Source organism: Diceros bicornis, chromosome 31 (assembly GCF_020826845.1).
Source record: "Diceros bicornis minor isolate mBicDic1 chromosome 31, mDicBic1.mat.cur, whole genome shotgun sequence".
Taxonomy (NCBI): Eukaryota; Metazoa; Chordata; class Mammalia; order Perissodactyla; family Rhinocerotidae; genus Diceros; species Diceros bicornis.
This window is the reverse complement of record NC_080770.1, coordinates 4,054,805-4,082,440: the sequence shown is the minus strand read 5'-3', so window position 1 is coordinate 4,082,440 and position 27,636 is coordinate 4,054,805. Positions and strand designations below refer to the sequence as shown.

General features: G+C 59.1%; 1 protein-coding gene across 1 annotated transcript in view; it reads left to right on the top strand.

The window, feature by feature from the left end:
* ANO1 (anoctamin 1) overlaps positions 1-27,292 on the top strand; it is an 87,442-nt gene extending 60,150 nt beyond the window's left edge. The window contains exons 16-26 of the mRNA XM_058526186.1: positions 1,759-1,833; positions 4,596-4,797; positions 5,000-5,111; positions 6,398-6,455; positions 8,228-8,328; positions 9,033-9,178; positions 11,873-12,025; positions 17,598-17,650; positions 19,603-19,787; positions 24,057-24,162; positions 25,625-27,292. Of these exons, the coding sequence (XP_058382169.1) occupies positions 1,759-1,833; positions 4,596-4,797; positions 5,000-5,111; positions 6,398-6,455; positions 8,228-8,328; positions 9,033-9,178; positions 11,873-12,025; positions 17,598-17,650; positions 19,603-19,787; positions 24,057-24,162; positions 25,625-25,867 (1,434 nt within the window). The 3' untranslated portion in view covers positions 25,868-27,292. The remainder of the gene's footprint in view (positions 1-1,758; positions 1,834-4,595; positions 4,798-4,999; positions 5,112-6,397; positions 6,456-8,227; positions 8,329-9,032; positions 9,179-11,872; positions 12,026-17,597; positions 17,651-19,602; positions 19,788-24,056; positions 24,163-25,624) is intronic.
* Positions 27,293-27,636: the final 344 nt, after the last annotated feature.

Below are 27,636 nucleotides of genomic sequence, written 5' to 3'. Positions count from 1 at the left end.
CACACCACATCTGTTTAAGTCAAGGGACTTAATCAAGCTCAAACGGAGGATCTGGGCAGTGGTGCCAGGAGCATCTCCCAGACCCTCGGTGACTCTGCCTCTTGGCTTTGACCCAAGGTCTTTGATCACATGAGAGCAGCAAGGTCTGGGGTTAGTCTCTGCAGGGTCCGATGGTGACCCCAGGCCCTGTATGCTTCTGGCGGGTACATCCTTTATTTCCTCTTCCATCTCATTGGCTCCCAGCGGCTACTTTATGGTTTTCATTTTTCCCCCAGCTATGGCACCAAATTCGTTCAGGAGAAAAGAAAAAAAGATCCATCCCTTAATTGGTATATTAGCTTAACGAATCGGGGTGTGGCTTCCTTCCCGTTGGCGTAAAATGCTCCGAGTAATCCATGCCTTTGCACAAAATGCACCATGTAAGTGACAGACCCTGTCGGGCAAGATGGGTGTTCCTGAGCTCCCTCCCGGGCTGGAGTCTTTGTCTCAAAAACTTCGTCTCTGTTTCCGTGACCTTTGTCGCAGCCTTTCTTTTAGAATGTGGGTCTCGGCCGTCTCTTGTTGGTTTAAAACGCCCGGGACCTGCGTCAGCCTTGGCAGCGAGCACACCGCGGGGCGAGCCTGCTGCCAAGGGGGCGACGGCGGCCTGGGCGCCTGAGACCCCACCGTGCTCTCTTTTTCCCCCCACCCGCCCTCAGAAGCGCCGGCATATTCCGGAGGAGTCAACAAACAAATGGAAGCAGAGGGTTAAGACAGCCATGGCGGGGGTGAAATTGGTACTTTTCTCTCCTTCGGGGGCCACGCGAATCTTGACTGTGGGCGGACGAGCAAAGTCCATTGTGTTTTCCTCGACAAGCTCTGTTGTATTTTTTTTTAACCCCCACATCCGTGTTTCTTTGCCGTCCTTCCGCACCCAGCGAGCTGTGACGCGTGTTGAGATGTCACTGCATGGCTACGGTGGGTTCGTGTGGGGGGGAGGGGGCTCTGGCCTTACTCTGAGCTTGTGAAACCTGCTTGTCACAGCTGCCTGCGGCCGTCCTCGGTCCTCTCGTTAACACGCATGCCACCCACCCCTGGAATGAGTGGCCTCCGGTGACATGCCCTCGTCCGCGTTCCTTGACCTAATACATGCATTTTCCCATTTAAAAATCCTCCCCCATCCCTGAAACATCCCAGGTTAGCAACAAGCTTCTGCCTAGGTTCCTCCAGACCAAGCCATCCCCGAGTCAGGGAGCCTCCGGGCCGCGTGTCGCCACGGCATGCCGTTGCTACCCGGCCAACGGCGTTTCAGCTTGTCGTGCTAGTTGCGTGTTTCGACTTGCTCTGCAAAGGAAAATAACTATTATGGTCTGGGTGGCGAAGGGCAAAACATCTTAGATCTTCTAGCCTTAGAAGTGAGACTTTCATCTCGGAAATGGGTTCCAGATAGAGGTTCTTCCAGACGTGGGTCCAAGAGTCTGATTCAGAAAAGGGTTTGGCGCTATTGTGCCCTGTGCACAGGGGAATCACGTCGTTAAACAACTCTTATTTCTATTATTACATGACATCATCGCGTAGGTGATGACCTTCTCTGAATGCTAGATGTTTGCATCGTACATCACCTGCAGCCATTTTTTAAAGTTTCTCGGTATTTCTGTTGTCCAGGTTGTTCACGCAAACACACGCGTGCACACACACACACACGCATGCACACACACAGAGACTTCTCTCCACCGTGATAGTTCCCACCAGGTGACCCTGCATTGTTTCGTATTGTAGACGGACAAGGTGAAGCTGACCTGGAGGGACCGGTTCCCAGCCTACTTCACCAACTTGGTCTCCATTGTCTTCATGGTATGTTCCGGAAGGCTGAGCGGGGAGGAGAGCGGGAACCCCACAGGGAGATGTGCGGCGATCACCTAGACTAGGTTCCGCTGTCAGCTTGGCGTTGGCTTTGACCCCGGGGCGTGGTGGGGCGGTGGGGGTTGGAGAGATTCCTCCACTGCCTGTAAAATGGGAAGAGGCCACGCTTCCACCGTGACCCTGGGGGCTCCTTGTAATTAGTCATTCAAACCTGAGATTTCACAGATCGTATTTAAGACAAAACTGAGTTTTAAAGAAAAACAGTAAATAAATAATGCAGAGACAGGACAAAAATTAGGATGGTGCCACTCAGGTGACTGCGGGTCTGTGACTCTAGGCTCGTGGATACTGCTGATTTGAATAAATCACCCAACGCCTTGGCCCCAATTGATTGAGCCTCCTCCCCGGAAAGTCTCAGCCCAGTGCTAGCTGTTCTGTCATCCTCCCCCAAGAGGTCAGGGCCACCTGTGGGCACTATAGAAATGACCGTCCCCTCGTCCAACCCGGGAGCTTTAAATCAGAGCCTTGCACGGCCCCCAACCCCTTGCCTGGCACCCAGGGTCCCCAGGTTGGCCTCCCTGGCCCAAGGGCTGAGCGTGTGCCCAGCTGGCCTGAGAGCCTTGTGACAAGTCTCATTCAGTCCTCATACGTGCCTGTACCGGTCCCATCCCCCTCCTGCTGATGAGGACACTGAGGCGGAAGCTCTGGCCCCCCTCCTCAGGCCTCCAGCCAGGAGGTGGTGGGGCCAGATGCCACTCAGGCCGTCTGCCCCGGGCCCTGCTCTTCTGTAGGAGCTTGGAGACGCAGAGGCCGTCTCCTCCTGTTTCCCCATCACCTCCGCCTTCCCGGGGAGGGGAGGGGGGACATGGAGGCCAGTGCAGGCGGCCCCTCTGTGAAGCAGTTCCCCAGAAGACCCGCCCACCCCTTTGCTTGCATCTGACTGGTCAGACCATTTCGCCAGGCCACCCCAGTCTGCAAGGAGGCTGGGAAATGGGCATGTGGTCCCTCCCAGCAGAGCGGGATAGTAGGGAGGGAATCAGCGGGCCCTTGATGTTCTGCTGAGCCCGTCATAGGGGCGTCAGTCACCGTTGTGCCCACGCGGGAGCTACATTCACTGAACAACTATCGGCTGAGCACCTACGATGTGTCCCTGCGTCCTGGTGCTGGAGACGCCGGTGTGAACACACCAGCCAAAGCCTGGCCTCCTGGCCCTGCCCTTCCAGAGGGGAGATCGCGCCCAGGAAGGGAGACAGCTGTAGGGTTGCCTGTCATGGGGGCACACCAGCCCCCCAGCAGGGAGAGGGGGCGCTTTCCTTGCTGAGTCACCCTGCAGGTCTGGCCGCCTCGTCTGCGCCTCCACACGCTGGCACGAGGGACGTCTCCGGGGCCATGGCGGTGCCTTCCCCAGGAGGGGCCCCTTGGCAGGAGTGAGGGATTTTCCCAGGAAAGCCCTCATTCCCGGAGCTGGTTGGGGAGTGGCACCCACACCTTGCCACAGGCCACCCCTTCGTCAGGATGTGGTGTGGGCAGACGTTTTCCTGGGCGGAGGGTGGCCACTGTTTAGTCACCCACAGCTGTGTGCAGAAGAGGAGTTCAGTGGCCCAAAGCCTAAACTAAGAGCTTTCCTCGATTTCTGATGTCTGTGGTCTCCCTCTGGGGTGAGCCAACCACAGCCTTTCCAGCTGCAACCTGGGAGACACACACACAGCCCTGTGCCCCTGCAGGACGGTCCTGGGGGCCACGAGGGACCCTTCTAGCTGGGGCGGGGCTTAACGGGAGTGAGGGGCATGGGGCTCGGGGAGCTGCAGGACCTGGAGCCTGCACCCCACAGGTGGGGTCAGGCTTGGCTGCCAGCCCGGTGCAGCCGCCCTCCATCCTCAGCGTGTCCTCAGGATTCAGATTTTCAGGAGTCCCCACCCCAGGGCCGGACAGGGTGAGGCCTGAGTCTTCCCAGTTTAGTTAGGGCCTTGGAGGAAAAGGAACCCAGGCAGAAAGACAGCTCCACACGGAACAAATTTGTCATCCTAGCCAGCTCGCAACCCGGTCTCTCAGGCAGCCGCCAGCCCGAGTTTTATGGGATGTTCTGGTCCAACAGTGGGTTTGGCAAGGTGAGGGGCTCGCTCTCGGGGACAAGCCAGAAGTGTGTTGGTGGCTTCCGGGGAGGCTGGGAGAAAGGGCCCAATCCGTTGTCCCAGCCAGACCTGCAGCACTGCCCGCCCAGGATGGGACCACCTTGTGCCCCATCCACCTCCTGTGACAGCAGTCCTTCCGAAAATGTCACTGCTTTTCTCAGAGTCACCCAGGTTTCGGGGAGAAACCCCCACCCCATAGTCAGCCTGCCGTCACACAAGCCAAGACAGCCACTGGAGTTGCAGCCACCTTGTGTCCCTTTGGGGACCTTGGGGGGAAAGAAGGCATGATGCCCCGCAGCGGGCAGCAGCAGAGAGATCCCTTGAAGTTCAGACCCCCCTGGTAAATCCCAGGTCATGCACTGGGTGACCTGGCTTTGTTACCTAACCTCTCTGAACCTCAGTCTCCTCTTCCGTAAAATAGAAACCAGGCCCTCATCACCAGTCTGTGACGATAACACCCATAAGGCCCCTGGCATTTGGTGGGTGACAAGAAATGTCTGTCTTTGTTTTGAAGCTGAAACGCTGCAGGGTTGGGGGAGAGCTGGGCTGAGGGAGTGGAAGAAGGAGGTCCAATGAGACCCGGGTGGGCCCAGCCAAGAGCGCGCCCTCCTCTCTCTGCAGATCGCGGTGACCTTCGCCATCGTCCTTGGAGTCATCATCTACAGAATCTCCACAGCCGCCGCCTTAGCCATGAACTCCTCCCCGTCGGTGAGGTCCAACATCCGGGTCACAGTCACGGCCACCGCGGTCATCATCAACCTGGTGGTCATCATCCTCCTGGATGAGGTCTACGGCTGCATAGCCAGGTGGCTCACTAAGATTGGTGAGTGCCTGCGTTCTGGGGCCACGGTGCCCCGGGCAGCATCACCTGTGGCCCCGGGCTGAGCCCTGGAGCCAGGCAGCCCTGAGTCGCCTCCCTCCTGCTGTGGGACCTTGGGCTGGTCACTTATCTTCTCTGAGCCTCAGTGAAGTGGTCAGCCTGGATCATGACGGCCACTCAGCAGCATGCATCTCCCTCCTTCTAGAGGTTCCGAAGACAGAGAAGAGCTTCGAGGAGAGGCTGATCTTCAAGGCTTTCCTGCTGAAGTTCGTGAATTCCTACACCCCCATCTTTTACGTGGCTTTCTTCAAAGGCCGGTAGGGACTTCCTCGGTTACTGGGACTCACGCCTTTCCCCAACTCGCTCCTCCTGGTCCAGTGGGAGGCTCCCCTCCCCGGCTCCCTGTGGGTAGGAGGCACGGGGCCCAGGAAAGCAGTCGGCGTGCCTCCCCTGCCGCCGGGTTCCAGGAGAGGCCTGGCTTCTGCTGGGATGCTAGGCGTGGGCATCCTGGACGGCAGAGACCCTGGGCCTTGGGGACCCCAGGCAAAGGGGACCCCAGACAGTGGGAACCCTGAATATCTGGGACCCCGGCCGCAGGGACCCCCAGTAGTGGGGACCCTGAGCAGCAGGAACCCTGGGCAGCAAGAATCCCAGGCAGCAAGAACCCCAAGCATTGGGGACCCCAGACAGTGGAGACTCCGGGCAGTGGGGACCCTGAGCAGCAGGAACCCTGGGCAGCAAGAACCCCAAGCATTAGGGACCCCAGACAGTGGAGATCCCAGGCAGTGGAGACTCTGAGCAGCAGGGACCCTGGACAGCAGGGACTCTAGAACAGGGACCCTGGGCAGCAGGACCCCAGGCGCTGAGCTGCAGATGCTCCCACAGTGGGCCGGGATGACTCAGGAGGGCAAGGACCACAGGAGAAGGTGTAAGAAGTGCAGCCACTGGCCAGCTGGGTGTTCCAGGCTGGTGGCAGGGTGACACCCGTGCCTGGACCCTCTGGAGCTGTCCTGGGCCTGGAGGGGCCTATAGCCCACTCAGCAAGACTCCCACCCCACCTCTGGCCAGGGGCTGGCGGGTCTGATCCCAGAACCCCTCCAAAGGCTCCTTCCTCAGCACCACATAGTTTACAAGTGCCACGGCCACCCTCCCGCCCGGGGGTCCCAGAGCCAGGCCACAGGGTCCAGGCCCCACCGAGAGCATCCACGACAAGGGAGCAGGCTCTCAGAGGGCCCCCGACCCCGCCCACCCCACAGGAAGCTGAGAGGCTGCCTTGGAGGCCCCCCCGTCCCCGCCTGTCCGAGGTCCCCTGTCGTGTCCCGGCCGTGGCAGGTGGCGTGGTCTGCACCAGGCAGCTTTGCCTTAGCCCCCTCCTGGCCCCCTTCCCTCCGTCTGCCCCTCAGCCTCGGGGGTTGCTGTTGAAGTTCCCTTTTCTGACCCCTCTGTGGGGCTGGGAATCACGTGAATATCCACTGTGGTAGATGTTTAGCCGACGAGGGGCAGGGAGAAACCTGGGAGTGCACTCAAGGCTCCGACTTGGGGACCACGCCGCCTCGGGGTCTCCCAGGCGGGTCCCTCCTCTCTAACTCCCCCATCATTGCAGGTTTGTGGGCCGCCCGGGCGACTACGTGTACATTTTCCGTTCTTTCCGGATGGAGGAGGTAACTGAGATTGTCTGTTTCCCGGGGCCCCTTCTCTTCTGCTCCCCGATTTTCTCCAACTTGGGAGAAGCAGACGGTGCATGTTCCTGGTGGAGTAGCCACAGTCTCCTCCCTCCTTGGGGGAATCCTCCTCTGTTCTCGTTTTCTGTCCTCGGGCCAGTGGGAGGGGCTTTGATCCCATCTGGTGCGTCCATATAGGATTACCCTAAAAGGAGAAAGTCTCTTCAGAGTCAGCGAAACAAAACAATTCCGCCAACCTTTTTTTCTTTTTCTATAAGACCTTGAATGTTTTTCTCTGTGGTTAGGATGAATGAGTGAGGCAAAGAGCAGAACTCAGCTACATTTTTTTACTTTAACATTGAAATGCCCACCTCTCTCCATCCAAACACGATGCTGGTGACCTTTGGCTTCTGCTCAGCGGTTCCAGCCACTGTGGGTCTGGTTACTGCGCCAGCCGCCTTCTGCCGCAGGGTGCTGGCCCCAGACTTGCTCCAACGGCTCCATCAGACCAAGCCGGGGCTTCAGGGCCTGTCTGTCAGTGGTTCAGGTCTCGGTGGAACCAGCCGGCATTTCCAACTCCCAGAATAATTCAGCTTATTGGAAAATAAGGTGGTGGGTCTTCCTGGTAAAGACCCTGTGAAACAGAGTAGGGAAGATTCGTGTGAGCATCAGGTGCGGGGTGATCTGGCTGCCTGGGGCACAACCTCGAGGTTCAACCACCTGAGTGCCAGCCCCCAAACCTGCCACGACGTGGGCCTCATCCGCAGTACCGGATGTTTGCAAAAAGCCCGTAAAGTGCTCCCACATTACATGACGCGTCCTTTACCTAGATGATATCCTGTCGAACTCTGTAGTGGTTGGAGAAGTTGGGGAAATGCCTTTGTAGAAGACAGTAAAGCAAAGGACATCACTGTTTTTTATGAAGTGATGACTCTCCAACATACATTTTTTGGTAACGGTATAAACAGTTTTGTTTGGGACTCGTCAAGGGGTCAGCTGTGCCCCAGGGGGTCACCCCATGTCCCTTGAGTTCTCTTCGCTCGGATGAGTTAGCTTCTCACCCATCACCTGCCTGCCTGGCCCCCAGCCTGACGCAGCACGAGCCCACTAAGGACGGGGGCACAGGCCTCGGAGGGGTGGCCGGCTGCCTCACCGCGTGGCTTCCCACCTGCACAGGCCCCAGCCTGCCAGGCCCCAGGGGACGAAGAGGAGCCCTGAGATCCGGTCCCACCACTGCCCACTCCCTGGCAATGTGCTCCCCTTTCCGAGCCTGTAGGCCGGGTGTATTAGCTTCCTGGGGCCGCCGTAACAGAATACCACAGACTGGGTGGCTTAAAACAGTAGAAATTTGTTATCTCACGGTTCTGGAGGCCAGAAGTCCAAAATCGAGGTGTCAGTAGGTGGGGTGCGCTGCCCCCAAAGGTTCTAGGGGGTTCTCCCAGGCCTCTCCCCCAGCTTCTGGTGGCTGCTCGTAGACGCGTCCCTGCGGTCTCTGCCGCCGTCTTCACATGACCTTCTCCCGTCTGTGTGCTTGTGTATTTTCTCTTCTTATAAGGACACCAGTCACTGGATCAGGGCCCACCCCACTCCACTGTGACCTCATGTCAACTTGGTCACGTCTGCAAAGACCCTATTTCCAAATAAGGTCACCTTCTGAGGTTCCAGGGGTCAGGACATGGAGGCCGCAGTTCAACCCACAGCCCGCACTGGGGGCTCCCAGTGTCCGCGAGGGGCGGGGGCGGGGTCTGATGCCCCTGCTCTCTGTCCCGCAGTGCGCCCCGGGGGGCTGCCTCATGGAGCTGTGCATCCAGCTCAGCATCATCATGCTGGGCAAGCAGCTGATCCAGAACAACCTGTTTGAGATCGGCATCCCGTGAGTAGCCTCCAGCCTCGGGTCCGAGTGGAGGGGACTGGGGCCTTGGGCGCTTGGGGGCTCTTAACGGGGGTCTGGGTGACAAGTGATGCAGGCTGGACCAGGATGGGGGCGCCAGGAACAGGGAGGTGGTGAGGACGGAGGGGAAGACGGGGCAGTAGCCACCCCACGGTGGACGAGGAGAGGGTGGAGGTCGAGATGACTCCCGGCTCCCCAGCGGGCTGAGGATGCGGGGTACCAATGGGTGCCCCCAAACCCACGTGCTGGCTCCCCGTGGTCGGCTTTGCTTCCTTACCCTGTGCCCTTTGAGGATCACGTCCCCTTCCCTCCGCAAGGCAGCTGGCCCTCCGGAGTCAGGGACATTGTAGACTATTTCCCATGATCCACGCCCCGCCCCCCGAGTCTGCTTGGGCACGGCCAGACCCCTGACACCGCGGGGTCCTCCCTGGGATTTTAGGCGGCCGTTTGCTCTCCCTGCGCCTCCGTGTCCTTATGTCACCAACATTAGGGTGACACTTGCCTCCCACCCATGGGGGAAAGCACAAAGGGCATCACCGATGGAGACGTCATCGCAAACAAGTTAGTTCGGGATTTGAGACACGCGACGGCCCAGAGAATCAGAAATGCAGCTTGGAGGTGCCGGGCCCCAGCCCCCAAACCTTGCTTCCTGGACCCCTGGCTGAGGGGCATCGTGTTTCCTTCAGGAAAATGAAGAAGTTCATCCGCTACCTGCGGCTGAGGCACCGGAGCCCCGCGGACCACGACGAGTACGTGAAGAGGAAGCAGCGATACGAGGTGGACTACACCCTGGAGCCCTTCGCGGGCCTCACCCCCGAGTACATGGAGATGAGTGAGTGGCCGCAGCGGGAAGGAACCCGGTCCCCGGGGACGAGAGGGCTGCAGCCGGGGCAGCAGGGTGGAAGCAGGCCGGCTTGCCGCCTGTGGGCTGGCTGTGGCCCCTTGCACAGAGCAGGCTCTCGGTAGACACCCAGGGATTGAGGCTTGTCACCTGCAATCGTGTCCCTGGACAGGAGGATGCCCAGAGGCGGCACATAACTCTCAGGGGTGGGGCGAGGGAAAGACGGGAAAAGGCCAGGTTTGGCCTCCACGGCAGCCACCCCGCCTCCTACCTCTCCCTTCCTCCCTCTGCTCTGGCCACACGGGCCTCCTCACTGTTACCCAAATGCACAGAGCTCAAGCCTGCCACACGGCCTTTGCACAGGCTATGCCCCACCTGGAATGCTCTCCCCTATTACTTGCATGACTCACTCTCTCCCTTCCTCCAGGGCTCTGCTCTCAATGTCCCCACTCAGGGAGACCAGAGGGATCTCCCTGACTGCAGTGTTTGAAAGGGACGGCCCCTCCCCTGCACAGCTGTGACCCTCTGCCCCTCCTCAGCTTTATGTTTCCCATCACCAGCTGACACCTTGAGTCCTCATCATCCCTTTTCCATCTGCCTCTCCCGGTAGAATTGAAGCTCTGTGAGAGCAGGACCTTCCGTTTTTTGTTTTTTGGGGTTTTTTTGCTCTTCACTGCCATACCCCTGTACCTAGAACAGGTCCAGATATACAGTGGGTGCTCAATACATGTTCACTGCATGAATGCATGAGTGAAGGAGGTCAGGAAGATTCATGGAGAAGGGTCTCAGAGCAGAGCGCCCTCTGGCCACCATGGACAGCTATTTAAAATACAGGTTCCCGGGCCCCCATGCCTGGTCCGTGCGGGGTGCGACCCAGGACTCTGCGTTTTTAACACATCCCTGGGCTGCCCTGAGGTGGGAGGTGGGGAAGGGCAGCGTGACCTGGGGCTGCTGTGAGCATTTCTGTCTAATTGCCCCGCGAGCGCTTCCCTGTACTCCTGTGGCCCAGTCAGTCAAAATAAGAGGCTCCCAGCTTCCCAGACGGTTGTGCAAGGAACTCGACTGACTCACAAGGAAAAGAATCTTGAGACTTTAAAAAAAAGGAAACAGTGTGTGTTCGGATGGCAGTCTCTATTTTCTCCTGGAATAAAATCCAAGCTGAACCAGGATGGGCAGACAGCTCCCCAGACCCCATGAACCCCCGTGGGCCTGCTCCCTCCCTGGCTGTTTACACTCAGAGCGGAGTCCGGAGTCCGGAGGAGGGCCTCCCCTGCCTGCCGCCCGACCCCACCATGGGAGGATGGACGCCGGGCAAAGCAGCCTGGGATTGGCTGAGAGACTGGCGGTCACTTCCCCAGACTTGAATTTCGTGGCTGGAGGCCGAGTCCCGGGTCCCTCTTGGCTTCGATGAAAATAGATTCCTGGTGCAGGCTCCTGCTGCCCACCCAGGGAGTGTCCCACCCGTGCCCGACGCCGCACGCCAGCGTCCAGGACGCACTTCTGCGCCCCGCTGCCTTTCGATCCGCCATACCCGCGGCCCGTCTTCCCCTCGAGGACGAAGACTCCGGCTGGGCACCTGGAGCGCACAGGAGCCGGGAGACTGGAAGCAAAGGCCCAGCTGCCCTCCCCTCCTCAGCCTGTCCAGGCAAGAGGGGGCGGCATCTCTCGGGAGTGGGGGACCCACGGCCTCGGGCCTCAGCAGCCCCTGAGCCCCTGCACGCAGAGCCCACACGCCGAGCTCATCCGATGGCCTCCATCACCTCCAGAGCCTCAGAGGTGACCAGCGTCCACAGAAGCATCCTATGGAAGCCCCGGTGGGGCGAGCGGGGCCAGCAACACAGTTCCCGGACGAGGGCTGGCACCGAGCCCCCACCCGCCACACTAACAATGGCCACACTCAGCCCGCCAGACACGGGGTGACATTCTGCCGGCTTCCTTGTTTACCGCCTGGCACCGAGCGCCCTTGGACGGGCGCCCGCTGTATACAGTTCCTGAAGCAGCGTCCCCAACTCGGTTCCTTTCAGCGACCTTTCCCTGACCACCCCCCCCGCCGCCCCGGGAGCTGCCTGGAGCCAGCTACAGCGTCTGAGGCCGAAGAAGCCACACAGCCAGACTGTTGATGAGGGTCGTGAGCCAGGGCGAGGGGCGTGAGGCAGAGGGGCGAGGTTGTCCGGGACAGTGGGTCCCCGCCCGGTTCCCCGAGGCCTGACGGAAGGGGACTCTGGGGGCTCGTCACAGGCCCCCAGGGCCCAGGAACCTCTGGCTGACGGCAGCACTAGGGCCCTTCCCAGCCCAGACACAGGAGGGCCGGGGCTGGGCGCCCTGCTCATGGGGCCTTTCTTCCCATGATTGATGATTTTTTAAGATTAGACGTATGATAAGTGAGTCCATGCCCATTATTCAAGAGTCAACACTGAGCTCCAGAGCACAATTTAGAATCCTGCACCGCCCCGCCCCGCCCTCTCCTAGCTGTGGGTCACCCGAGGTCACCGGGGTCACCCAGGGTCGCAGTGGGTGTGCCCCGAGAGCCTTGCGTATGCATATGCAGGTGAGCACGTTGGAGGCAGGGCGCCTGCCAGACCCAGGGTGGCTCAGCTTGCGGGTGGGTGGGCCGGGGTGGAGGTCCCGCTGTCGTGGGACAAGGGACGTGGCCCGTGCTGACCATGGCCACCGTTCTCTTCACAGTCATCCAGTTTGGCTTTGTCACCCTGTTTGTCGCCTCCTTTCCCCTGGCCCCGCTGTTCGCGCTGCTGAATAACATCATCGAGATCCGCCTGGACGCCAAAAAGTTCGTCACCGAGCTCCGCAGGCCAGTGGCCGTCAGAGCCAAAGACATCGGTGAGTGACCCGCGGGGGCGGGTCCGAGCACGTGCTGGGTGTCGGGGAGGGCTCCTGCTCCCCAGAAGCCAGAGGCAGAGCCGGCAAAGTGGGGTCCGGTGCGGCGTCCCCACGGGCTCGTTGCTGCACCTCTCCTGAGTGAGACTCAGGCTCGGGTGGGGGTGATGCGAGACCTCCGGGCTCAGTTACCCCCCACCGCGACCCATAACTCCTGAGATGTATCGGCCGCAGAGAACATTTGGGACAGAGGCGGCGTCTCGGGCATCTGAGGATCTCGGCCGTCGGCTGCTCTAGGAGGTCTGGGAGGTCATTTCCTCTTGGACGGTCCTCGAAACCCGCTTCCCGCCCTGGACGTTCGTGTGGCCCCTGAGCACAGAGCTGGACCAAGGGGGAGGCTATATCAGCTGCTTAGCAAGTGCCTTCCTGCACGGTGTGTCATTGAATCGTGTAACCTTCATCAGGAAGGAAGGAAGGAAGGAGGGAGCCCCTTCCACCGATGAAGGACGAGCATTGCCATAGGGGTCAGGGCCGAGAGCAGCCGGGCTTCTTTACCTCGTGTCACTAGGGCTTCCTCATCCATGTGGAGGAGGGGCTGGGGGGTGGTACATTTAGTGTCAGCGTAAGGATTAACTTTCTAGGGGCCGCCGCAGTGGTTAAGTGGTGGGCTCTGCTTCAGCGGCCCGGGGTTTGCGGGTTCGGATCCCGGGCGTGCACTGACGCACCGCTTGTCAGGCCATGCTGTGGTGGCGTCTCATATAAAGTGGAGGAAGATAGGCATGGATGTTAGCCCAGGGCCAGTCTTCCTCAGCAAAAAAGAGGAGGATTGGCATCGGATGTTAGCTCAGGGCTGATCTTCCTCACAAAAAAAAAAAAAAATGATTAACTTTCTAACAGCCATCGGTGTCAAAAATGGAGGAGACTTCTTTGTGGGGTGGTGAGCTCCTTGTCGCCAGGGGCATTTAAGCAGATGTGGGTGACCGTCTGTCCGGGAGTGGTAAGAGATGTGGGGAGACCACGCGGGCAGGGCTCAGAGGCCCACACACGCCTCGACCAGATCCGGCCCTCACTGGCAAGTATGATGCCCATCTTATCTTAAAGGGCATCAGCTCAAACTGGGACCCAGTTTTCAGAGTGAAAACAGAAAAGTCTTTATTGGGACTTCATCTTGACGTGAGATGGAAGATTACGAAAACATATTCATCTCCTATTGAACACAGTTTTAGTTAGAACACAGAGGTGGGAGTTCTTGGAATAAACAAAGGCTGAATCACATGTTAGGGATGTAATTTGCCGTTGTACAAAATAAAGATGGCACACCAGGGTGACAGGACATCCTCAGGTTGGGCTCTTGTCGCCCAAACATAATGTTGCAAAAACGTAGGGCCCTCATCAGGGCTTCCGGTTCACTGCAGCCCCGCATGTGTGCCGGGGGATCAATGGTGACAGTGGGCTTGCTGATGCGCCAGGTCAGAGTTCAGCACACGGTTTCCGTGAGGGGCTGAGTGTAAACGTTTAGTCTTCAGCCATGTCCTCGAGTCTCAGAGCAGCCGTTCTTGCCGAAAGGCTGTTTCTCACACTTTTTTCATGTCATGCTTAAAAATGTAAAAAGCCGTTCTTAGCTCTGGGCCGTCCACACGCAGGCCAGGCCGTGGGCTGGCTTGGGGCCACAGGCAGTATTTGCAGATCCCCCTCGAGATAAAGGTGAGGCTCCCCCTGGGGTTCGCGAAAGCAGAGCAGGCCGAGCTCTGAGGACGACCCGGAGAGCTGGGTCCGCACTGGACTTTTCCTGGGACTTTCAGCCGTCGAGTCCTCCCAGGAGCCTCCTGAGGATGCTCTGGCACATCCTCGGTCCCACTTTCCAAATGGGGAGACTGAGGCCCTCTGGTTAACAGAGCTGAGCTGGAACTGGAGACCTCAGGCCCTCGGCCCCTCGAGGTGTGGGCCACGCGCTCCCCGCGCCCCTCCAGGAGGAGAGGGTTTGCGTGGCAAAGCTCACACTGCACGCCAGGGCCTCGCCAGGGCAGCCGGGGCGGCTTGCCAGGCGCTCCTGGGACACCCTTGGGAATTCTGGGGCCCTGTGCCCAGGGCAGGAAAGACAAGAGCGTGAGCTCCCCATGGCCCGTTCCTGACAAAGGCCCGATTCTCAGGTGCCTGGAGGCCCCAGGCGAGTCCTCCGCGGGTATGTGTTTGTTTTGGCATCCTCTGCTTGGCAAAGCCTGGTCGTAGGATGTCCCCACGGCGGCATCCTGAAACCTGCAAACCCACCCGGGGGAAGCGGAGCGCCACGGCCACCTCCGGCCCTTGTCTTTCCCGCCACAAGCAACGCTGGGACCCATATCTCCAGGCGTTTTGCTCACGGTCGTTTTTTCCCAGTTCTTACGGATCAGCTCCTGGCTTCCTGGTTCCTGCCTGGTTGGCTGAAGGCGTAATCTTTCCTCCTTTTGCCGGTTTGTTTATGGGCTCCCTCACTGTAACCTTTTCCTAAAGAGGCTTTTGTATTCCTCCTGTGATCCGTGCACGGCCTGAGGGGCCAGAGGGCCCCAGTGGCCCCCATGACCTGTACCCACGGCGCCGGGGCTGGCTGGGGAAGCTCTGCCACAAGGTGCAGGCGCCTCAGTCGCCCTGCCTGGCCGCGGAGAGGGAGGCGTGGCGAGTCACTGTGGGGATCCAGGCCCCTGCGTTCGGAACCAGAAGCGGTTCCAGCCTCCCAGCCCTGAGCGTTGACGCCAGAGTAACCTGCTCCCTGCCCCCAAGCTCAGAGCCTCCGGGTGAGAAGCCTCTGCCTGGTTCAGCTCCTGGGCCTGTGTGTGGGCAGGCATGACTAAATGCCTCCCTATCGTGTTCTTGGAAACGGGGCTCAGTGTCCCCTGGAACGGTGGAGGTGCCTTAAAGAAGGCGGCTCCCCACTGTGAGATTTTCATAAAGGCAGCCCGGAGATTTTTCCCAAAGAACACCAACCCCTTGCGCTGAGACATCACCAGAGCGGTGATTGTCACTGCAGCCGGCGCCCAGATCACTCAGAGAGAGGGTCAAGGCTCCGAGAGAGGCGGATCCCACGGGCAGGATCCCGAGTCCTGGTTTTGCATTTTGTGAACACATCCCCGTGGTTCCATTTGGGGCTCACACCGGACCATCCGCCCGCCCGGACATAAAGACATCGCAGAACCTGTTAGACAGGCTCGGTTCCCGGCTTTGAGGCTGTCATCGGCCCATCCCGTCCCGGCCCAGCCTTGTCACTCCCGTTCCCGTTGGGCCCTCTCGGCCCATTGGGCTGGTCACCTGGGCCGACCGAGACTGTTTCCTCTTGCTGAGCTCAGATCCCGCCTCCCGAGGGAGCCTTCTGCCTGGAGACTTCAACTTGCCAGGGCTCACTCGCACCCCAGCACCCCAAATCAGAGGTCTCAAACTCAGAGTCCCCAGGGCCAGGCGGGCTGTCTGAACCAGTGAACGATAGGCACGAGGAATGCTCTCACGGCCGCAGAGCAATGTGCTTGTTCTCGTTTTCCTTGAATTTTCTGTCTCCCCACTCTAGTAGGGATCTGGGTTTGATAAATGTTTCTCTAAGCGGGTGAAGGCAGTTCCCTCGGTGCAGAGAGCAGAGCTGCCTGCACGGCCCGGCAGAAGGGGTCACCATCGTCAGCCACCGCCAGCCATCGTCATGGAGACATGCCAGCCCGCTGTCGACCGGAGCTGAGGCTCACTCAGAAGCGGCAAGTCACGGTTTTTAAAAATGCATCATCCTGATTTGTAAACATCAATCAAGACTTTTTAAGTAGCAGGCAAACCTCACGAAACACCAGTGCGTCTGGATATGGCCCGCAGGCCACCATTTTGCAACCTCTGCTCTGGTGCAAAGAGTCTGGTTGGAAAGGCTTTCTACGCTCATGCAGTCACTCAGCAAACATTTACCCAGCAGCGCCAAGCGTTGTGTGCCAGACACGGGGCTAGGCCCAGCAGAGATGCAAGGACATGCAGTTCACAGCCTCCCCCGGGAGCTTGGAGTCTACAGAAGGGCTCCCAGCCCCCGCGACACCAGGCGTGAGCAGCCGGGCAGGAAGTGCATGAACGCCGACTGTCAGATGCGTTACCCCCACTCGTGCTGTCTCCCACTCACTTGCACCCCCATATGCTTTCTTCATTCAGGGGAGGCGGATAGGTTGGGGTGGACCTAGTACCCCCAGGGCGTGCAGAGCCCACGTGACTGCCCCGGCCACGGCTTCCAGCAGGAAAGTTAATTGCTCCAGTGGGGAAGACCAGACAGAACCACGATAACTTCCCATCTCGGCTTAGGTCGTGGCCCGCACGGCAGCGGGAGGCAGGGAGGCGGGGAGGCCATCCTTACTTACCACTCGGCCCAGCAGAAAGGTGCCCTGTGCTGGCTGTCCCGGAATGGTCACTGGCAGGGGCTTGGGAGCGACAGATCTGGACACGTCCCCCGTTGACTTCGGGGCTGCGTCGGAGCCTGCGGTTTCCAGCTCCTGGGTCATATGGGCCTGAACTCCCATTGTCTTTGCAGTTCACCAGCGTGCACCCCAAAAGGGGCCTAGGAGGGCCCCATGGCGCCCGCTGCTAGGGGAGACCCCCCCATGTGTGGCTGTCCCTGGTGTTGTGGGGTCTCTGCCCTGGGTAGAAAAACCCCAGCTGCCACATGCGTCCCTAACGACAGTAGTGTCCGGCCCTCGTCCTCTCCCGCCCTTTCTGAGAAGTGCTGTTGTCGCCCATCTGGGATCTGGTGCAGGGAGGGGGAGAGAGCGCCCGGACAGAGTCCCCCCAACTCCACACGTGATGTGTGTCTGCCCCCATAGGCGAGGTTAGGGTGGGGGTGAGGGCCGGGCAGGGGGCGCCAGGCCCCTTTCCAGGGGTCGCAGCATCGAGGCCCTAACAAGGAGGGCCCACTCTGGACCCCCACACCCCCCACATAAGGCGCGTCCTTCACGGGCTCTGCCAGTCTTCGTCTCTGCTGGGGGACCAGTGGGGGAACGCGCATTTCTCGGGTTGCGGAGTGGCGGTCCTCGTGTGATGGGGGGCAAGCTGCGCCTCGGGCTGACAGAAACAAGGAGACGGCCAGACGGGACACGGTGTGTGCCGCACTGCTGTCAGGTCATTACACCCAGGTCGTGACCCGGCCTCACCAGAGGCCCTGGATTTGCTGTGACCCGGCCCCACCTCTGGCCTGTCCCTACAGAGTTATCCTGGCGCCAGAGCTCCGGGCGAGTGCCAGGACGCCAAACCTCGGGGGTTCGGTCTCCAGTGACCGCCACGTGGGCTCTTAAACCGAATCTTTGTCTCTCTAGAAAGGCTTCGTCTCAGCCAATTAGTAGAATAAACAAGTTCGTGGGAGATGGTTCAGAGGCACTTAGGGAGCAGCTGTTTTTAAGCACCTCTTAGAAGCTGCAATTTGCTTACAAACAGCTGAGGAGCGGGCACAAGCCCCGGGCTCTGTCGTCAGCCAGGCTCCCCCAGCTCTGACTGCGCCCCAGACAGGACCAAACCAGCCCCCGCCAGCCTGCTGGGGGAGTCACTGAGAGCCAGGTGCAGGGGGGCTCCAAACTATGCTTCTCTCCTCCCTCAGGAATCTGGTACAACATCCTCAGAGGCGTCGGGAAGCTGGCCGTCATTATCAACGTAAGTGACGTGGATGCCCTGGCTGAGCTGTCCAGGGCGGCGCCCCTTCCTGGGGAGCTGGGTGGGGTCTCGGCCTCCAGCCTGGTGAAGCCCCAGGCTGGCGGAGCGCCTCCTCTTTAGAAGAGCCCCATGGAGGTATCAAGGGGGTGGGGCGAGCTCGAGGTGGGAATGACAAATTCCCCTCGACCTTTTTCTGCAAGCTTGAGCAAAATTCTCCACCATGCCCGCCTTGACCCCTAAGTCCCCTCTGTCCCCAGAGTCCTGAGAATGTGTGAGAGAGAGAAAGAGACAGAGACAGGGAGGGAGTGAGACCGAGACAGAGAGAGAGATTCCTCGTTGGCAATCATTCTGCTCTGTTTTAAATAGTTTTTCCCTTTTATCTAAAATGCATGCCTGCTCTTTAAAGATTGGGGACATGCTGAAACATGGAGAGAAGGGGAGAAACCTCACACACACATGCACACGAACACGCACACGCGTTGCATGCTGAGCACAGTGCTCTCCTGTGGCCGTCCTCTCCAGCATCTCGAGTCCTGTCCTGACACACGGTGCCACCCCTCCCGGCCTCTCCTACCACCGGGCCTGCAGGCTGGGAGCGTCACGGCCCCTCGGTCACAGGGGACCAGCCCTCAGTCTCCCTGGTGGCCTCCGGTCCAGGTCCACCTGAGTCTGCTGGGGCCTGCATCCCCCAGCTCTCTCTGCTGGTCCCCCACACCTTTTCAGAGCCCAAGGCTGCGTCCTGGGCTTGTGAACCCCAGGAACCTCGGAGCGTCCGCAATGCCACTGCCCTGTGACCCTCTCCCCTCCACCCGCTGGCCGAGCCGGAGCCCCCAGAAGCTGGCCCCTCGCACGTGGGGTGATGGGGGCCGGGCAGGTGGCTCCTCCAGAGCAGACCGTCAGTCATGGGGCCTGCACGGCCGGGATGCTGGGTCAGGGTCATAGCGAGGCCCTGGGACTCGGTCCCCACAGCACAGGAAGTGATGCTCAGCCAGGAGAAAGGACCTCTGAGCCCTCGGACCCAGCTTTCCCTGCTGGCGGCAGACCTGCTGGCTACCCACTGCCCTGGGCTGAGGCTCTGAAACCCTTGTCAAAGGGAGGCCGTGGGCAGAGCACGCGCACGGGACAGCAACGGCTCCTTGCCCCGACCTGGGTGCGCACGCAGAGCTCTGAGGCAGGAGGGTGTGTTTTGATTGAGGAAGGAGGGTGCTGGAAACACAGAGTGCAGCCCCTCTGGAGCACAGGGTTTTGTGAGGAGCTGGGAATCAGCCCGACGTCTCGTGGGAATGACCAACAGCAACAATAATAATAACGGCAGCTGACATTTATAGAGCATCTAGAATGTTCCAGGCCCTTCTGAGCTCTTTGCATGCACCCACCCACTAGTGCACACATAGCCCTCAAAGGCAGAGTTGTTACATGTGAGACAACCGAGACACAGAGAGGTCAGGCAACTTGCCTGCGATCACACAGCCAGAAAGAGGCAGAGCTGGACTTCACCCCAGGCCGTCGGGCTCCTGGTCCCTGCTCTGATACTGGCATCACACCACACTGCCCCCACGGACGGCTCTGGAATAGGATGAGCTGGGTCAGAACTTAACAGTCTGCGAGGCACGTAAAGTGGGCCTTGTTATCCCTGTTCCACAAAAAGAAAGTGGAGGCACAGAGAGGTTAGGTGACTTGCCCAAGGCCACACAGCCAGCATTCGTCCCCATGCCTTCCCGTCAGGGACATCCTGCTCCCAGCCCCCAGGCCCTCTCCTCCGGCTGCCAGAGGGGCTGTCATAAGTGCCCCCAACCCTTCGTTTGTTCAGTCGACATGCTGAGGCCATGTGGTCATGTTTGCCAGCTTGTGGGCACAGTGTCACATGGCCAGGCCCCAGTGGCTCATTTGGGGCATGTCCCCCTCCCTTGCCCGGCTGGGGGTCCACGCTCACCCCTTGTTCCCTGTCCCAGGCCTTCGTGATCTCCTTCACGTCTGACTTCATCCCTCGCCTGGTGTACCTCTACATGTACAGCGAGAACGGGACCATGCACGGCTTCGTCAACCACACCCTCTCCTCCTTCAACGTCAGCGACTTCCAGAACGGCACGGCCCCCAACGACCCCCTGGAGCTGGGCTACGAGGTGCAGATCTGCAGGTACCACTCTCGGCTCCTGTCTTTGAAGAGCCACATCTGTTGGGTTTCTGGGAAAACTCCGGTTCAAGCCAGGATTCTTTCAGGGCCAAGACAGAACAGCTCAGTCTCGCTTCCAGGAGAGAAAAGACTCCCGGGGGCCGGCCCGGTGGCGCAAGTGGTTAAGTGCGTGCGCTCCGCTGCGGTGGCCCAGGGTTCGCCGATTCGGATCCCGGGTGTGCACCAACGCGCTGCTTGGCAAGCCATGCTGTGGCGGCGTCCCATATAAAGTGGAGGAAGATGGGTGCAGATGTTAGCCCAGGGCCAGTCTTCCTCAGCAAAAAAAAAGAGGAGGATTGGCAGATGTTAGCACAGGGCTGATCTTCCTCACAAAAAAAAAGAAAGAAAGAAAGAAAGAAAAGACTCCTGGGGTGGGAGTAGGAGGTGATTTATTAGTTCCTTTAACTAAGAAGTCCATGATAGCTTCAGGCACAGCTGGATCCGGGAGCTACAGTTTGCCATCCAGCCGCACTCTGGCACTGCCTCCCAACTTTGCACTCCTCCACGTTGGCATTGTTTGCTGGCAGGCAGAAAGGATCCCTCAGTAGCTGCTCTTGACCTCCTCTCTGCTCAGCAGTCCCAGTGGGAAGAATTTCTGTTTCCCAATAATCAGCAAAAGTCCCAGGATTGAGTCTCACCGGCCTGCGTTGGGCCACAGGGCCATCCCTGAACCAGTCGCTGTTGCCGAGGGTGGGGGGCCTCGGCCTGAGTCGTGTGCCACGGTGTTGGGTCATGGTCAGAGAATTGAGGGGGGTCCCAAGGAAAACTGGGGTGCTGTGACTCGAAGAAGGGGTGATGGATGCTGGGCAGGCAGAAGCAACAGATATCTGAGATGGTCAAAGCTGCAGGGTCCCATCAGCTGGCCAGACATTCAGGGCCTGCAGGGAGCCCCCAGGAAAGACGGAGGCGAGGACAGGACAGGGGAGCGAGGCAGAGCCAGGCCTGGCCATTCCCTGGGCATCTTCCACGTGCCAGCCGGAGTTGGGGGCTCGGGACTCGGGAGTGGGTGGTCTGGTCCCTGCATCCAGAGTCCTCGATGCAGGGGGACGACAGAAGCCTAAACAGGTCATTTTAAAGGGGTGACAGTAGCCGGAAGCCCAGGTGAAGGGTGGAGGCAGTGGGGGGCGTTCCAGGGGGAGGGGTGTCGGGGGCAGAAGCAGAGAGGCGAGACTCGGGGTGTCTGTGGGTGGTACCCGCAGCCCCTTCCATCTTCCTGGGGCATGAAGAGTAGAGGCAAGTGTGGTGGCGATGACACTGAAGGGGCCAGCAGGGGCGTGGCATCCAGGCTCAGGACACGGAGGACCATTGTATGACTGACCACTGGCTTTGAAAGGAGGCTGACTGCCGAGAAGCAGCGTCGAGAGACGGTGTGATGGCAGCCTGCTGAGCGCCCGTGACAGTCTGAACTGTGCCCAGCCCGGCTGAGACTCAGAACACGGTGGGCCCCAAGTGACGGAAGAACAGTTACACGCTGCCCTGCGTGTTCCGGGTCGGGGGGCAGCACCTCCTCGGGGACTCGGTGGAGCCAGGTCTGCCATGGGGAGGGCAAGTGACGCAGCCAGACTCGGAACACGACACGGTTTCCAGAATCCCACCCGCCCACACGGTCCTGTGCGCACATATGTGGGCGTGTACATCCCGGGAAAGGCCGGAATGATCTGCCCGAGCCCTCCGCGTGGTCACCTCGGGGAGGACACGGAGCTGGACGTCCAGGGCGGGGCTGAGAGTCCTTCCTCCCGCCCTCCCGCGGGCTCGTGCGGCGGCGCTGGGCGGGCAGGCCACCCCCGAGCCTCGGGTCCAGGCTCCCCGCTGGTCGGGCAGCACCAACGCGTTGTTCGGACATTCCACACCAGGAACACACTCGAGCTTGACTTATTTAACTAAAAGTGGATTTTAGAGGAAGAATGATTAAGAAAAAGGAGGCAGGAGGTTACACGGTCATTTTATTAGAAATTCCCTCCGAAATGTCAGTGTCGATGTTTATAGGGTGAGCCCCGGTTTTCGGGAGGGACACAGGACATCAAGTCGCAGGCGCTGGCTAAGGAAGCAGCCCCCCCGTCCAGCCATCAGTCAGGGTATCCTGGCCACGTGGGCAGAGGCCACGGAGACACGGCAAAGACCCGTTTTTAAGTGTCTTGTTGCCTTTACCCCCGTGGAGACAGAAGACCGCAGGCAGACCCCTCTGCTCCCCGGGATTCGGGGTTAGCCAGGCCCTCCCCCGCCCTTGGCCGTGACGATGCGCCACAGGTGCTGCGAGCTCACAGCTCCGCCAGCCGCGCCCACGTCAAGCCGCCTCCCGGAGGAGTTGGCGGGAGGAGCAGCACTCAGCCCAGCCCGGGGCGGTGGCTGTGGGAGAGGCTGCAATCGCTGCTGGTACCGTTTATTCCTGTGCTAAAATGAGCAGTGCCTCATTTAATGCTCCCAGCCACCCCCAGAGAGGGCATCATTATCCTCCCGGGGAGCTGGCAGGCTGAGTACAAGAGCTAAGCAAGGGGAAAAATAAGATCACTTCTGATAGAGGTCAGCGCAGGTGGTGGGTGGTGGTGTCTGGACAGGTCTACACGTGGGTTTTGAGGGATGCATAGGAGTTTTCCAGGTGACCCAAACACATTTCCCAGTATCCCGGTGTGGCTGGCCTTGAGCACAGAAGGATAGAGGAACAAGCATATGTGGCTTCTGATGCTGGGAGAACAGGGGCTGCCCGTTCCCGTCGGAGAGCGAGTTATGCAACTTCTGCATTGCTCAGCAGCTGGCACCAGAGTGTGTGTTCGAGCCCAGTCCTATCTCTGGGGTTGGCAGCTTAGTGCTGAAAGGGTCCTCAGAGACTCCCATCCAGCTCCCTCCAGACGTAAAGCTCTGGGGGTGAGGGGCCCTGTTTGTCGTGTTTCCTGCTACTCCTCACCCCCAAAATGGAACCTGGCATACAGTAGCTGCTTAATAAATGCTTGTGCTGTGGCTACGTGAGAGAAGCCAGACTGAGGCCCAGAGAGGCCCAGTGATGGTCCAGGGACACACAGCAAGGCGGTCGCTGGTTCTGGGTCTGGCGCACAGGGCCAGGCGCCTCCTCTCCTGGTCTCCCAACCGGACCTTGGCTTTTCAGTGACCAGCAGGGGCCCACCTGCGGCCCAGCACCTGGAACCCGCCCCTGCCGCGGGCTTTTTCTGACGACTGTGGGGAGCTTTTCCAACACATAGCACGTAGCTCGGGGGCAGCCCCAATAACACCAAGTCCCAGTGGACGTGTTGCCCCCCGAGATTCGGGGAGCAGTCGGGGGCCTAGGCGGAGATAGGACCCCGATTCTCGTCCCCACTCTGCCCCCCAGACTGGGCATTTCTGGGCCTCTGGAGAACGAGGAAGAGGACGGGCGACCTGAGCACGGGAGGCGCCCGTCACTCCTGCTGGCGGGGTGGTGGACAGACCGTAGGCTCCACAGAACTAGGGCCAGTGGCGGGACCTGGGGGATGGGGTGAGGGAGCTTGTCTCTCCGAGCAGGAAGCCCACAGGCGTGTCTCCAGGTGATAACTCGGGAGCAGGTGGACCGGTGTCCTGTAGAGATAAGGAGGGAGCAGCCGAGAGGCCGCAGCTGGAGGAGAGGCGAGGAGGCCCCCAGGGCGCAGGCCCCTGGGGCAGGGCGGCCCTGGGGACAGTTGCCCCGAGGGCCCCGACCACACCTACACCAGCGACTTTGATAAGAGGTCTGTTTTTTTCCCAATAGTTTCCCCAAAAAGAGGGAGAGACTGGAGAGGTGGTTTTCCAACTGTGTTTCGTGGAACGCAGCCTGGAGTTTTGTGCACGATGGGGGTTGGGTTCATGTTAGGGGGTCCAGGCTTAGGGAACCCCGCCCACTGCAACCAGGGAGGCCCCGCTGGCGTTGCGTGACCTCCTGGGGTCTCAGGTGGGATTTCTCTTTGGAAAAAGGGCTCCCCTGGGGCCCCTGGACCGGATGGTCCCAGAGCCCACCTCTGTGGACCCCCAGCTGGGCCTTCCTGGTGTCTGCCTTTGCCACGGAGCCCCTCGGGCCCTGCCCAGCCCACGGTGGGTCCCGGCCACCCCCTCCAACGTGGATGGAGACTCCCTGGCCGTGTGAGCGGGCTGGGCCGAGGCGTCTGCCCCAGGGAGGGCTGCCCGCCCGGAGGCGGCGTGGGGTCCGGCTCGGGCCGTCCTGACACTTTCTCACGAGAGCCCCAAGCTCCCCTCGGAGACCTGCCCTCGACTCCCGGCCCTCTTTTGCAGGTACAAGGATTACCGCGAGCCCCCATGGTCGGAACACAAGTACGACATCTCCAAGGACTTCTGGGCCGTCCTGGCGGCACGGCTGGCGTTCGTCATCGTCTTCCAGGTGCGGGGCCTGTCAGGTTCCAGGTTTGAGAATCGGGGCACTGAGGAAGACCCCAGGAGGGACCTCCAAGGAGGACCCCCAACGCCCTGTGCCATGACAGGTCCCAGGAGAACCTCATGGGCAAAAGGAAGGCAGAGGGAGGGGCCAGGCCAGCACTGATGGCAGCATTTGGACTCATTCAGCGAAGGCAGCTTTAGTTTACTGTGCGTGGAGACATGGAGGAAGGGCGACCCCCTCGTCTCTGTTCTGGGCACAGAGCACGTCTTCCCAGTGGACAGGGCCAGTAGAAAGGAGGGCAGCCCCCAGCCAGCAGCCAGGGGACCCAGCCCCACCCGGCCCAATCTCTGGGGAGGAGACAGGGCTAATTCTGAGGCCAGAGCAATTCCCAGTGGACAGGACCCCCAACAGGGGGCCGGCTGGTGCACACAGAGGCTGAGGTCCTGGAGGTGGGGGAGCACATGTAGCTTTCCATGACACTCTGCAGTTGGAACAAGTGTCTGGGGCCAGGTTCCCAGAGGCAGAGCCTGAGACAAGGATTCTGTGCAAGTGGGTCATTGAGGGAAGCCCCCGGAGAGGGGAGGGAGCCCGGCAGGGAGGGGTCCTGGCTGGAGACAGCCTTACCTGATCCCACCCGGAGCTCCAGAGCATGAATCCCACCACACACAGGCCCACTGTGAGGCACAAGAGCCCCTCTGGTTAGCCCATGTTGGCTGGTCGTTGGCTGTCGGCTGTGCAGGCCTGGGAAGAGGGAGACAGGAGGGGGCGGTTCCCTGGAGAGGGGGCAGCCGTGAGCGTTAGCAGCCAACACCGGCCACAGCTGGGGGCTGGGAGCGCCAACCAGGAAAGGTGGTCTGGTGGGCACCAGCACCATCCACGACAAGGTGACTCCCTCAGCCGGACGTGCTGACAAGTGGTCCCTGGACGAGGTCTAAAATAACAAAGAGGTTTCAGTGTTTCTGTAAAAGCCCACTCATTTGCATTCTGTGCACCAGAAATCTCTCCAGCGAGGGGGCAAACGTTCCGGGTGGTCTGGGAGGCCCTGCACTGCAGAAGGGCCTGCAGAATCATCAGACAGTTCAATTTCCATCCATTTTTGTGCGATTTCTAGTTTAACTATTTTCCTTAAAGCCTTAACACTTGTTATATTTGGTGCTGCGTGACCAAGCGGATCATTTCTCCAGCCTCCCAGCCAAGGGATTCAGAATCCTTCCGAGGCTTTTCCTATTTACCCAGCTCAGATTCTTTCAAGAAAGTCAGCCAACATTTCCGGCGGGCCGGCCGCTGGTCTCCTGCCTCGTTGATACCTTCCAGGAGACCGAGGGCTGGGGAGCTCCGAGGATGTGCCTGAGGTCACAGGGGTGGGGAGTGATGGGGTGAGGCGCGGCCAGGTGGGGGGCAGGTAGAGGTGGGGGGCATTTCCCGGGGCCTCGTTCCCGCCCCCACGCACTGACTCTCCTTGCAGAACCTGGTCATGTTCATGAGCGATTTCGTGGACTGGGTCATCCCGGATATCCCCAAAGACATCAGCCAGCAGATCCACAAGGAGAAGGTGCTCATGGTGGAGCTGTTCATGCGGGAAGAGCAGGGCAAACAGCAGCTGCTGGACACGTGGATGGAGAAGGACCGGAAGAAAGATGAGCCGTGCAACAACCACAACCCCAAAGCCTGCCCGGACAGCCCCGAATACCCTGGGGGCGCCCTGTAGCTGCCCCCAGCGCCCCCAGCGACGGGCACCCTCCCCCCGGGCGGGCGGCTTCCCGCCTCCAGCAGGCCCAGTGGCTCCTGTGTTTGCTGCACACGTGGAAGACCACATTCTGATAGGACAACATTTTTCTGTCTTTCCTTCTGTGTTTTATTTTTCCTTGTTTTTGCACAAAACCGTTACGCAGGGAATTTTTTTATCTTTAGCATTCAAGGTTAATCAAAATGATCGCTGGGAGGGGTGGTAACACGCAGCGCATGCAGGCGCTTTGCAGAAGCAATTCTCGGAGACCTTGGGTCTCCTGTGCGGTGGAAGGTGAGCAGAGGCTTCTGGAAATCTTCTGTAATCCTCCTGATGCCTCAAGAGGGATGCAGGATGGTATTCCAAGGCGTTGAGCGAAAGTTGGTGTGTTACTGGAGGGAGACGGAGGAACGGATGAGAAATAGATGATGTTGATGCTGGTTCCAAAAGGCGTCACCGGCCTGTAGGTCAGAAAAGTGAGATGACTTGTCATCTCTTCCTTCCTTAGGTTCAGAAACCAAGACGCTCTGGTGAGAAAGAGAGGTGCCCTGGCCCCGTCCACTCAGGGGGCCTGGGAGCTTAGAATTTACTCTTGGAGAACAAGAGGGGTGCAGGTGGCCCTGAGTAGGCAGGCGACCCGCACCTTTGGGGCCCCCACTGTCAGCCACACACCCCCAACCACCACGAGCTGACCTCAGAATTGTTCGTCCCCCTTGTGGGACAAACCCGGTTGACAGGAAAACAGGCAGTGACAGATTACCTCGGAGGCATTTCTAGAGATGGTGTAAGGGTTTCAAGAAGTCTTAAAGCATCCCGGGGGGACACTTACAGCCTTAGGATATTTATTGGGGTTTTTTGTAAATCAATTCTATGGTGGATTTGAGGGGTTTTTTCTGTAGCTCAAAGGTAGAAGGAGTTTATTTTCTTAGTTAACCAAATATCATTGAGAGGAATTTAAAATACTGTTACTACCAAAGATTTTTATTAATAAAGGCTTCTATTTTGGTAACACTTCTCTATATTTTTACTTACAGGAATGTACTGTTGGACAATTATTATTTTAAAAGCTTGTAAAGACAAGTCTCATAGATGATATGAGTCATCTAAATTTGCAGCAATTCTACTAACCAATTCTCTGAAATTTCTCAAGCACAAGGGAAACATAAAAAATGTGTCACCGAAGGGAGGGAAGACGACTTCAACGTGTGTGTCTCAGACACGTGGCTGGTGTGATGTTGACTTTCCCATAAGCTGCCAACTGTGACTGAAGCCCAGAGGTGTCATAGATTTTCATTATTTGCTAAAATCATGCGATCTGATGCTTCTCTTTTCTCTTGTACAGTCAGTAGTTTGAAATGGGGTTTTTGTATATAAATATTGTATTAAAAATTAGGTGATGACCAAACATCCTTTTATGGAAACCATTCTTTTTTTAAGTGAGCGCACGCAAATCCACAGAGGACCGGGGCTGAGCATGTGTCTAAATAAATCCGGACACACGACACTTTCCTCCCTCGATGGCTGGCCGCGTGGCCTCCGCCCCAGGAAACTCGAGGGGCTGAGAAGCCATCCCCGTGGTAGAGCCAGAGATGCGGGAGAGACTTATAGGCGTCCGTTTCCTTCAGTGCCAGACACGGGAATTGTTCTAGATGTTCCCGGGACTTCTTTTCTCTGCGAGTGTGTGTGAGTATGTGTGTGTTTGCATGGCTCGTGTCTGTGTTTGCACATGTGTGTGTGCTCGTGTCTGTGTG